Source organism: Microtus ochrogaster, chromosome 21, assembly GCF_000317375.1.
Source record: "Microtus ochrogaster isolate Prairie Vole_2 chromosome 21, MicOch1.0, whole genome shotgun sequence".
In the NCBI taxonomy this organism is placed as follows: Eukaryota; Metazoa; Chordata; class Mammalia; order Rodentia; family Cricetidae; genus Microtus; species Microtus ochrogaster.
This window is the reverse complement of record NC_022022.1, coordinates 10,873,846-10,886,016: the sequence shown is the minus strand read 5'-3', so window position 1 is coordinate 10,886,016 and position 12,171 is coordinate 10,873,846. Positions and strand designations below refer to the sequence as shown.

The 12,171-nt window shown below is 45.6% G+C and overlaps 1 protein-coding gene across 1 annotated transcript in view; it reads right to left on the bottom strand.

Annotated features, from left to right (window-relative positions):
* The window catches only part of Dennd2c (DENN domain containing 2C), a 72,567-nt gene that overhangs the window by 33,845 nt on the left and 26,551 nt on the right, over positions 1-12,171 (bottom strand). The window contains exons 2-5 of the mRNA XM_005357134.3: positions 5,329-6,326; positions 4,086-4,216; positions 3,588-3,700; positions 1,139-1,309 (exon numbers count right to left, since the gene is read on the bottom strand). Of these exons, the coding sequence (XP_005357191.1) occupies positions 1,139-1,309; positions 3,588-3,700; positions 4,086-4,216; positions 5,329-6,140 (1,227 nt within the window). The 5' untranslated portion in view covers positions 6,141-6,326. The remainder of the gene's footprint in view (positions 1-1,138; positions 1,310-3,587; positions 3,701-4,085; positions 4,217-5,328; positions 6,327-12,171) is intronic.

Below are 12,171 nucleotides of genomic sequence, written 5' to 3'. Positions count from 1 at the left end.
CTTGTAGACCAGGCTGGTCTCAAACTCACAGAGATCCGCCTGCCTCTGCCTCCCGAGTGCTGGGATTAAAGGCGTGCGCCACCACTGCCCGGCTCTAGGACAACTGCTTTAACACTGAGCCACAGCCTAGCTCTCCCGTCTCCTGTCTCCTGTAACCCTGCAGTTCCTAGCCCCGCTGCTCGGGCGGGGCTAGCGATCTCAGGCTGCATCCGTGCTCCATAAACACAACTTTGCTGCTCTGGAATCACATGGAAGGCTTCAGGGTGCCAGAGCCATCTTCCTGAGGAGAGAGCTCCTGCAGGATGCCTGCCCAAAGGCAAGGGCAGGAAACACACCAGAAGAATTAAATTAATTCTGGAACACAAGATTTTCCACGGAACCAGTCGGCAGCCCCTAACCAAGAAACAGCTGTGACTTTTGTTCAGGTAGAAAACGCATGCACTAAATGAATATCTGAGCTAATTCACCTTGCATTATGAAAGGAAAAATATTTCGATGATCCAATTTCTCCATTATGTTTATTGTCTGCTACTGTATGTGTCAATCCTGAAACCATCTGAATTAAACAGTTTAAAAATATTCTCATGTAACCTCATAAATGTCTCTCCCAAAAGAAGACATGGCTACAAGTTATCTTTTTAAAATACCCTGCTTGTAAATGATCCCCTCCCTTGAGGGCAAGGTTGTTTATTTCATATGTTTTTTTGATAATGTCTCGTACCAAGCTATAGTCTGGTTTTCTTTTCCCCACCTCTGAAAGGACATTTTAATCCTGATAAATGGCATATTCTTCATCATTACTGAAAATCTGTAAACTCTGGCACAAGAAATGAATGGGAATAGACAGACCCCCTTTTGTTTGAGTCTGGCATTTCCTTGAGATAGGCAGCCGATTTTCAACAAGAGCCAGGATAACCGAAGGGAGGCTCTCTAGCTGAAGTTTCTAATCCACTGAGAATGTCAAAAGAGCCATGTGTGCGATTTCTTGAACGAGCAAAACCTCAAAACACAAGGCTGCTTTCCAGATCTACTGAGAAAGCAGGGAAGGTCTAGCCTATTCCGCTCGTTGTAACGTTTATCTGTTTTCTACTAAGATGCTGGGGTAAAGTTTCAAGAATGAATGTACGGGACTCCTCACCCTTGGGAGATTCCTCGCCTTCCTGTTAGCCACTTCTCCAGCTCGGAAAAGCTTCCACTCGGTTAAGGTGACAGGCAAGGTGGTGTCCTTTGTGAGCTTGGACCGCAAGTACACTTGAGAGTTCTTCAGGTCCATAGTCTTCCGCTGAAGGAACTGGGGCTTGGGAGGAAGCTAAGACAGGAGACACACTGGTAAAATAAGATTGTCTCTGGTAATGCCTGTCTTCATATGCTTATCTTTCTTTTAAAGCCATCCCAAATGGGGATTCTGCAGTTCCTTCTCATCTTGTGAGTTGCTTCTCTGTTTTCTAACCCAAACCTCTATCCCTGTGATCCAATCCACTTCCCAAGGGACAACAGTGCCCCATCTCCACCAACTCAAGAGTCCCAACGCTTTCAGGAAATGGGTGGGTAACTGAGGCCACAGGCTGAGATGAACTTAACACAGAGCACTGGGACCAACAGAGCACTGAAAAGCTTATGGCCTGTCTAAAGCACAGCTGCTTAAACCGTGGGTTGTTGGCCTGATAATGTAACTGAATGAGAGGAATCATGAAAAAACTCGCAATAGGAAAAGGTTTCTGAGCAGCAGCAACCAACAATTAATTAATTTAAATCCAGGCCACGCAGAATCTGGGGCGGTTTTCGGCAGAGCTGAGGAGTGCTGCGTGACGTGACCTCACTGCGGCCTGCTTTCAACACACAGCAATGTCCTCTACACTCACACACTGTCATGACATACGACACCACTACACGCTTGGTTCAGATGGGAGACTCCTGCATGTTAGAAATGGCGGTTTTCATCTCACACGCTCAGGGTTCTGTCTGTGCAAACATGACGGTTTACTTACAGAAAGTAAAGATTTCATATTTCCCTGCTCTGAGCCTCAGCATGGGTCAAGTTAGCGGATTTTATTGTTAGAATGTTTGATTTTAAAATTGCTATTTGAGTCGATAATTTGAGCTTAATAAAAGGCATTAAATGAAGCTGGGCAGTGGTGTTGCATGTCTTTAATCCCAACACTTGAGAGGTAGAAGTAGGTGGGTCTCGGAGTTTGAGGCCAGCTTGAGCTACAAAGAGCAAGTTCCAGGACAGTTCAGGGCTATACAGAGAAACCCTGTCACCTCTATCACAAAAAACAAAAAACAAAACAAGAAAAAAAAAAAAAGAAAGAAAGAAAAAATAAGCTGGGTGATGGTGGCGCACGCCTTTAATCCCAGCACTCAGGAGGCAGAGGCAGGCGGATCTCTGTGAGTTCGAGGCCAGCCTGGTCTACAGAGCTAGTTCCAGGACAGGCTCCAAAGCCACAGAGAAACCCTGTCTCGAAAAACCATAAAAAAAAAAAAAAGAAAAGAAAAAATAAAAAACTTCATTAAAGGATGGGACTGGAGAAACGCCTCCATGGCTAAGAGTGTTCCTGCTCTAAGAGGACCTGAGCTGGGCAACTCTCACAGTCTGTAACTCGGCTCCAGGCAACCAGATCCTGCTGGCATTCAAGGGCACCTGCATTCACGTACATATACCCACAGGCAGATGGTGCACACCCATATACATAATAAAGAAGTAAGCATCATAAAATGAACTTTGGTTTTGGATTAGGACAGAATTTTCAATTTCCAAAACAGCCATAACTCTGTCATTCTATACTACGTATCAAATATGCTGCAAAGATTCAGTCCTTTTCGGGGGGGCATAGGTAGAGGTAGGGTTGAGATGGAGTCTCCCAGTGTAGTCTTGGCTAATCTGGAGCTCCCTAAGTAACCCAGGCTGACCTCACACAGGTATCCACCTACCACACACCCAACCAGGATTCAATTCTTTTGTAAAAATAAACACACCCATCTCATTACTATGCATATTTGCTTTTGTCTTTAATAATGGTAAATATGCTATGTATAAAACTGTTGTAAAATAAATCTCTATGATTTACTGTCAGCAAAGGTTTCATCTGTACACCAATTACATACCTATATTATCTGTGGTCATGTGAAATCTCCTGGGTGGATGGGCGTGGTGGCCCAGAACTTTAACCCCAGCACTCTGGAGGACAAGGCATGTGATCTCTGCAAGTTCATGGCTAGCCTGGTCTACATAGTGAGCTCCAGACCAGCTGGGGTTACATAGTAAGACCCTATCTCAAAATACATTTTTCCTTGGGTGAAAGGGGTTGCCAATAAAGCTTAAGGAGCTCTAATCTAAACTTATTTGTATTAAATTATTTTTGAAACACTAAGATTAACCAACCAATAGCAAAGGCAAAGCAATTTTAAAAAGAAGCTTGCATGCCTGATCTTTAAAACGAAACAAAACACTCCCAGTGACAATAAAATCTACATGTCAGAGCCTAGTTATTTGGGCCCCGGTTAAACCAGCACAACCTTCCACATGGGCACACAGAGGGGGCACACACAGGAGTCGGGAGTACTCTGTGGTGAAGCCTCTCTTGTACCTTGGGTGTTCTGAAGGCACTCTTAGCAGGCGGCAGCCTCCATGCTGACGGCGATCTCCACATGGGGAATGGCTGCACTGGAATATCTTCGTAGGGATTTTCCTTGGCTGGATCTTTAAAAACCAGATGAACACTGCTTAGAGGAGCACAATCAAGTGGGAACAGTGGCTATCGCTAAAGATTTTCTTTACGTTTTTGTCGGGGTGGAAGGTTGCTAAGAGCAATGGCATTTTAGGTGTACACATCTCTGCAATGTCCGACCACGCTGAAGAACTGTAAAAACACTATCTGCAAACATCTACTTCTCAACTGAGCCATCCGTTACGTTAGCTGTAAAACTCATTAATGACGAAAAACTTTATATGCTGAATGTGTTTGTATTAGAAAACCAAAGTTAAGTTAAAGCAAGATGTGTTTGATTGTAAAGAAAAGCCCGCCGTACAGCGAGGGGCATCACCAAATGCACAGTAAGCGTGCCTGCGAAGCACGGACACCTACATATGATATCCTCGTAGATGTTATCCTCAGACTGTGTGTAATAGAGTGCTGAACCAGCGTTTCTCCCGAGTTCTTCATGAATCTTCCGTGAGTTCCGAAAGTGCTGAATGTCTTCAAATTCAAAGGATTTCCTTAAGAAAGGAGACACATTTTAAGGTTACACCTCTAGAAACTGTGATCTCTAAACGATAAGAGAAGGCAGAAATGGAAAAGACTTGTGTATAAAATTACAAAAATGGTCAGGTGAGGTGGTGCATGCCTTCAGTCCCAGCAATAAGGAGGCAGAAAGAAGCAGGTGAATCTCAATGAGTTCGAGGCCAGACTGGTCTATACAACTCCAGTACAGCCAAAGTTACACAGAGAAACCTGTCTTGAAGAACCATAACTAACTAACTAAATAAATAAATAGTTTTTACTTTATATGTATGTATTCTGCCTACATACATGTCTGAACAACACTTGTGTGCCTGGTGCCCATAGACGCCAGAACAGGGTGTCAGGTCTCCTGGAACTGGAGTTGCAGACAGTTGTGAGATGCCATGTGGGTGCTGGGAATAAAACCCGGGTCCCCTGGAAGAGCAGTCAGTGATCTTACCTGCTGAGTCAGCTCTCCAGCCTTAATTACTCCCTAATTAAAAGCGAGGCTGAGACCATCACATCCTAAATGAAGTCAGTAACCAACCTGCTTATCTAAAAGCTCTTTTGGAGGCCGGGCGGTGGTGGCGCACGCCTTTAATCCCAGCACTCAGGAGGCAGAGGCAGGTGGATCTCTGTGAGTTCGAGGCCAGCCTGGTCTACAAGAGATAGTTCCAGGGCAGGAACCAAAAGCTATGGAGAAACCCTGTCTCGAAAACCAAAAAAAAAAAGATAAAAGCTCTTTTGGAGGTTGGGCAAGGGGGGTATAGGTCATGTCTTGCTATGGAATCCACACTGGTTTCTAAGTCACTATGTAGCTCAGGCTAGCCTCAAAATATGGTGATCCTCCTGCCTCAGCAGCCTTCCTGATAATGGAAATACAATATGCTCCACCCTACCCAGCCTTCGAATTCTTGAAGATGGCACTTGGTGCTCCTAGGTGGTCGAATGTCACCTGTAATCTCCACACTTCTGCTGCCCCTCCTACTGCCCTTCATGCTATCAGCAACCCTTTGCTCAATGGAAGGTCTGGATTGAGTTGTGGGGGCGGGGGGAGCAGCTCAAGAACCACAGATTACAAATCATGGCCTGTAACATGAAGGCGTACCTCTTGGATCTCCCTCTGATCTTCCCACCGTATTTCTTTGGCTCAGGATCCTGAGACGAGGCCAAAGAAGCCTCTGCGCAGGAACTCTTCTCACAGTACTTTGGGTCACAGTTTCTTTCTTTATATGGCACACCGCCAGATTCAGACAAATACCTGAATGTCCTACGGGGTTTGGGCAAAGGATTTATAGAGGGTCCGTATTCTTGCCCCTCGGGTTCACAATAAATATTTTCCAAGCTCTTGGTTATTCCATAAGAACTATCCAGAACTCTGAAACTAGGTTCTTTTTCTGTAGAGTCACAAGGTGCTAAAGCCAAATTTAAGACTTTCTCCGAGGGAAGCGCTTCTATTCTTTTCCACAGTATCTGTGAGGTATAGAAGTTTCCCGGAGGTAACGAAGCCTCTGGATTAACAGCGACGTCCTTGCGGCTTTCAATCTGCTTGACCCGAGCACACACCCAGTTGGAGTCCGGTCCAGTTTCTGAGGGGTGGGCATCTTTACACTCTCGCTGCTCGCCTTCACGCTCACTGTGACCGTGGCTTTTGGCATCTGCACCCCTGGGTGGTAAAGCCCCATTCTGACAGTCGCTCCTTCCATCACCAGAAGGATGCTTGTGAGGAGGAAGCGCTGCGTGGCAGTTATTATACCTCACTCCAAAGTCCTTCGGGTGAGACCTAGCTGGCTTAGTCACACCGTTAGCCCTTCCTTCCCACTGGGAGATCTTCTGTTTGATGTTCCTGCAGTGGCTTCGCGACAGGGTCTGAAGAGTGGACCGGGTGAAGCCAGCATCCATGTTCCCGGTGGGGTGCATGACAAGCGACGGATCTCAGAGAGGTGCCATTACACGTAGCTGGAGAATGCTGTATTCCTTATCTTGTCAGAACAGAAGGGATCCCAGTCATTTCCTCTCATGTTCAACTTGGAGGTATCTTGTTAACAACAACAATTCTCATCACTGATCTTTGTTGAGACAGTTACAACTGTACTGTGAACAATCCTATTAAAACGAGACAGGAATATTAGCACAACCTCATGACTTTAAACTCCACTCAACCCTGCCCACCTAGCACTAAACAGTTCATTTACATTGAATTTGTAAGAATAAAAAATGGGCCTGTAATTCAACTCCATAAAGCTAATGCTACTAAGAAAATATTCCTGATACTATTTCTTCAGCGGTCAGCTTTAATACTCTGCTATATTTAATACTTTGCAAAATACATACATTATTATGTAATGAGTCAATTCTTTTTTTGTGGCACTAGATGTTATAACTTAAGAAATGGTGAGAGACACCATCATGCAACAGAGGGGTTTTTCTTTTCTTTATTTATTTACTTACTTATTTATTATTTATTTATTTATTAAAGATTTCTGCCTCCTCCCCGCCACCGCCTCCCATTTCCCTCCCCCTCCCTTGATCAAGTCCCCTTCCCTCATCAGCCCGAAGATCAATCAGGGTTCCCTGCCCTGTGGGAAGTCCAAGGATCACCCACCTCCATCCAGGTCTAGTAAGGTGAGCAACCAAACTGCCTAGGCTCCCACAAAGCCAGCACGTGCAGTAGGATCAAAAACCCATTGCCATTGTTCTTGAGTTCTCAGTAGTAACAGAGGGTTTTATTATTGGGGGAAGGGAATGGGAAAAGAGGGATGTGGGGGAGACCGGCAGGGGGGACAGGGACAGGGATGGAAGCAGACATGAGCACAGAGTACTGGCAAATGCATCCTGCCAGGTGACAGGCCGGCATAGCGCCTGAATGCTAACACTAGGGCCTTGTGCACACTAGGCAAAGCGCTCTCACTGAGCAACACACACTGTCAGCTCATAGATCTGTTCTCTATGGAACGCTCTCTTAATGAAACAGGGACCAGTGCAATATTGCAAAAATCACACATAAGGCTGGGTATGGTGGTGCAGGCTTTAATCCCAGCATTCAGGAGGTAGAAGTAGAGGCAGAGGACCTCTGTGGGCTTAAGGCCAGCCTGGTCTACATAGTGAGCTCCAGAACAGCCAGGGCTACATAGTGAGACCCTGTCTCAAAACAAACAAACAAACAAAAAAACCACACAGAAGCAGAAGTGCACCTCGTAATTAAGAAGTGTATTTACACGTCTAGACAGGAACCGACTCGCAAACACATCGGCAGCTAATTTCCTCCTCCTGTCTTCTGTTACTAAGTAGTATTAGCCCATCACCCACCCTTACTTCAGCTGAACTGTTTGCAACACAGGATTTCACACAGACTGCTGAAGAGTCACAACCCAAAGGCACCCATTATCTTGTCTCTGGCTGCGGAGCCCTGGACTCAGCTCAGCAGTCACTGTTCCCATCCTTCCCTTCCCAGAGGCGGCACCCCCTCCAGCGCCACAAACCGCTTCCTCAAATGTGAAGGAAGGCTGGCCGCAACTTTTCCTGCCACTAAGCAGAGACCTGCTCTCAAGTTCCGCTGCACAGTGGTTATAAATAGCATCCATTCAGAACTTCCTGAGGTAGGGTCATCCTTCCTCCCGCTTCATCTGCGTGGCCCTGATTAACAAGCAGGGAACTATCTTAGCCTGGCTTTGCCGTACAGCTGACCAAACTAAACTGGTGTACACCGCCCCCCTGCCCCATCCCCTGCGGCCCCCCCTTCATTCTTGCCATAGAAACTGCTCTTCAGAACTTCCACAGCTTCCATTTAAACCATGTCCACAGTTTTTAAAATCACTTTTCCTGCTGTATGTATATTTGGGAGTGCTTGCGGCGTCCACATACATGCTCATGAGGTACCTGAGCCTCCTCCCTCCCTCCCTCTTCCGCTCTTATTCAACTCCCCCCCCCCATTTCAGTTTCATGCCCTCTTTTCCCCTCTAGCGTCCACATTAAGGAAGTCATGTGACGTCTGTCTTTGTGTTCATTCTGATTTGCGTGCATTCTTACAAGTTTGTAGGAAATTTAGCTTTGCCAGAAAAGAAACTCCGGCCTAATGCCAAAATTAATTTTTTTAATTAAGAAATTAAACACATATGGGTGAGAAAAATCATAAAAAGCTCACAGAAGTTGTGTGCGCGCGCATGTGTGCATTTTGTGTGTGCTTATGTGTGTGTGTACGCGTGTACATGCACTTATGTTTGTTTTCCTCTTTTCCTGAGGCCAAATCTCACTCTGGAGCCCAGACTGGCCTCAAACTAGTCGCAACCCTCCCATCTCAGCCTGCAGAGCGCTGGCTGACTGCACCCAGCAAGCGCGCCTGCCGGAGCACTGCAGTATGACAGTGTGTCCAGCTGCTGCCGAGAAAGACTCCAGACAGACTTTTGCTTACACTGATACTTGCGAGTGTCTTTGACGCTAGGGTTTTCTTCATTACGGACAAGATGGATTTGACTTCTGAAAGGCTCCATTTGTTGATGAAGCTTTCCCTGACTTTTCCCTGGCCCTCACGGGTAAAACTGAGGGGGAGAAAGGGAAAACTTTCAGAGCTACGAAAATCACTTAAACCTGAAAATCTAACTGGCAACAAATGGCTCAATCTGCAGACTTCCGCCCAAATATAAATGAAGTATACAATGGTGTTCAGGAGGCGGCAGGCAGCTTAGCTACGGGAGAGAAAGCCTGTTTGTTCTCACCGCATGCTGTCAAAAGGTGAACCAAGTTTAGACAGGTTGTAGTGATACACGCCTACAGTCCCAGCACTCGGGTGGAGGCAGGAGGATTGTGAATTTGAGCTCAATCTCTTATGTACAGAAAGAGATTCTGTCTCAAAACCCACAAGTTTTGATGACTTTTAACCACACTTACAACTGTATGGTAATAAATAATACATTTACGACTGTACGGTAATACAACACCTTTTAACCACATTTGCGACTGTCCAGTAATACAACAATAACACCTTTAGAGCAGATTTCACACTTCGTATATTTCATTTTGCAAACTGAAGGTTCTGTATTTTTCTTTTTGAGACAGGGTCTCATTGTATAGCCCAGGCTGGTCTAGATTGGGCCTGCAGGTGCAAGCCACCTGGTTTCCAAATCAGTTTATTCCTTTGTAAAATGTCTTGCCTAATATGGTCTCATAAAAAAAAAAGAAGGAAAAAAAGAACAAAAAAAAACCCACCATAACTTGTCAAACAAAACTTACCTCAGAAATCTATCCCCACTAGTTCCTCTTCCCCATGTCCCATGTCTCCCTTGACCTTCAAACCCCACTCCTGATCCTCCAGCCTTCTGTCCTGACCTCCACCCCATAAATGCCTGTCAGTTTTCAAGGTTTCTGCCAACCTTCGTCTTTTTAAAAGCTCCGTGAGTGAGGCCACCGTATTCACATTTACCACAGATTGCTTTTGCAAGCTGCTCAGAGAGTTCTTGCAGAAGCACATCTCACAGTTTAGACAAGGTGTCTTCTCTGAAAACCACAAGAGCCAAGGCCTTCTGTGCTATGAAAGACCTCTGAAGCAGGGTCAGACTTAGAGGAGAAGGCAGGAACACAGATGGTCATAGTGGGTGATCGCAGGGGAGACACAGCCGTAGCCAGCAGGACGTAGGAGAGCAGAAATACACAGATTCGGCACTCAGGTTAAAATATGACACAATGCGTGCAGGGGATTCTGAACTAGGCTTCTTTGCCTTTATTTTCTGTTGTTCTCCAGTGTATTTGCGTTCATCAAATAAATACATCAAATGCAGCTATCAGCTGAACACATCACGTGTGTTCACCATATGACAGGAACCAACGTGACTCCAGTCAGGTAACAAATTCTCTTTGGACAGGCCAGTACGGATGCTCAGTTTCCCAACACCTCACACAGAGCGAGTTTCTTCAGATCCTTTATGACAATAGAATTAAATGGATGAATTTGCCGTATTAATTTAGGCCTTTCTTCTTTTCTTATTTTTTTGCATGTATATATCCATAGAGTAGAGGCCAGTGGGTGACACCTGGAGTCTTCCTCAACTGTTCTCCACTTCAGCATTTACTGAGGCAGGGTTTCTCACTTGAACTTGGGGCTCACTCCATTCAGCTAGTCTACCCTTTCAGCTAGTCTACCCGTTCAGCTAGTCTATCCACTCAGCTAGTCTACCCACCCACTCAGCTAGTCTACCCGTTCAGCTAGTCTACCCATTCAGTTAGCCTAGCATGGTCACTTGTGCAGGGATCCCATCTCCGCTTCACAAATACTGGATGCCACACCTGCCTAGCATTTACATGGGCACTGGAGCCATCTTTTAAATTCCAATTTAGACCATCTTAAAAGTTGACTAAGTGATAAAGAGGCAAAATGGACAATTTTATGATATATAAATTTCACCTCCATTAAAAAGAAACTAAGAGCCAGGCAGTGGTGGCGCACGCCTTTAATCCCAGCACTTAGACAGAGGCAGGCGGATCTCTGTGAACTCGAGGCCAGCCTGGTCTACAGAGCTAGTTCCAGGACAGCCAGGGAGAAACCCTGTCTTGAAAAACCTAGGAAAAGAGAAAGAAAGAAAGAAAGAAAGAAAGAAAGAAAGAAAGAAAGAAAGAAAGAAAGAAAGAAAGAAAGGAGAAAGAAAGAGGAAAGTGAAAGATAGAGAGGAGAGAGAGAGAAGAAACTAATGAAAGCAAGCAGGAAAACTCACCCGCAGCCATGATAGATTGGACCCGCCTTCCTTACACAGTTCCAAACCCATACAGAAGAGGATGAATGCTTTCTGTATTACATATCAGGCACGCAGGACTGTGGCCCCTGAAGGAAGCTGGGCCTTGCTTTTTCCCTGGTGACATTGTATTACACAGCACCGAGTGGGGAGCCCCAACAGGGTGTGCCAACCTTGCTAAATTGAAGATAAAGAGACTGGAGTCTGAAAGGGGCGAAATTAGTAAACAGAACTTTCCAGGCAAAGTTACCCAAAAAGAAGGAGGGATGGGTGAAGTACCAGCAATTTACACAGTTTACATGAAGCCTTGGCTAAGAACTGAGCTGCAGATGCGAGGGAACCTATGTGGCTGGACAGTAACAGCCAATGAACAAGGATCAGCCAGGAGGGCACTGTAAAACTGGCCAGCGCCAAGTTCACACAGGCCCAGGAAGTGTTCAAGTTTCACTACCATACAGGGCTGGAGAGATGGCTCAGTGGGTAAGAGCAAATACTCTTCTTGCAGAGGACTCAAGTTCAGTTTCCGGCATCCACGTGGTTATTACCTGTAAGTTTAGCTCTGGGGGAATCCAATGTCTCTGGCTTCCCTGGGCGCCTGTACTCATGGACACTAACCATACACATCCTCACATTTCAAAATAAAATAAATCTTTTTAAAATGGCAAGTTGAAGCCGGGCGGTGGTGGCTCATGCCTTCAGGAGGCAGAGGCAGACGGATCTCTGTGAGTTCGAGGTCAGCCTGGTCTACAGAGAGAGTTCCAGGACAGGTTCCAAAGCTACACAGAAAAACCCTGTCTTGAAAAAACAAACCAAAACCAAAACAAAACAAAGGCACATTGAGTCAAATTTGTAGTATTAATGTTGATCATATTCACGTATAAAATTTAAAAAAAAGCAACAGACATGGCAGAGTTAGCGGACAGACTTCAAGTCAGTTATCATAAATCTATTAATTATTTAAAGAAAAAAGTGATATAACTGAAAATAGAAGAACAGAAGAAAATAAGGGCCTGGGGCCTCAGATAGTAAAACACCTGTCACACAAGCGTGAGGATAAGAGCCCAGTCCCTAGCGCTTATGACTTAGAAATGAAAGCTGAGCACGGCAGTGCATACATGTAATCCCGGCACCGGGCAGTGAGCACAACAGTGCATACATGTAATCCCAGCACTGGGCAGGCTGAGCACGGCAGTGCATACATGGAATCCCGGCACTGGGCAGGCTGAGCA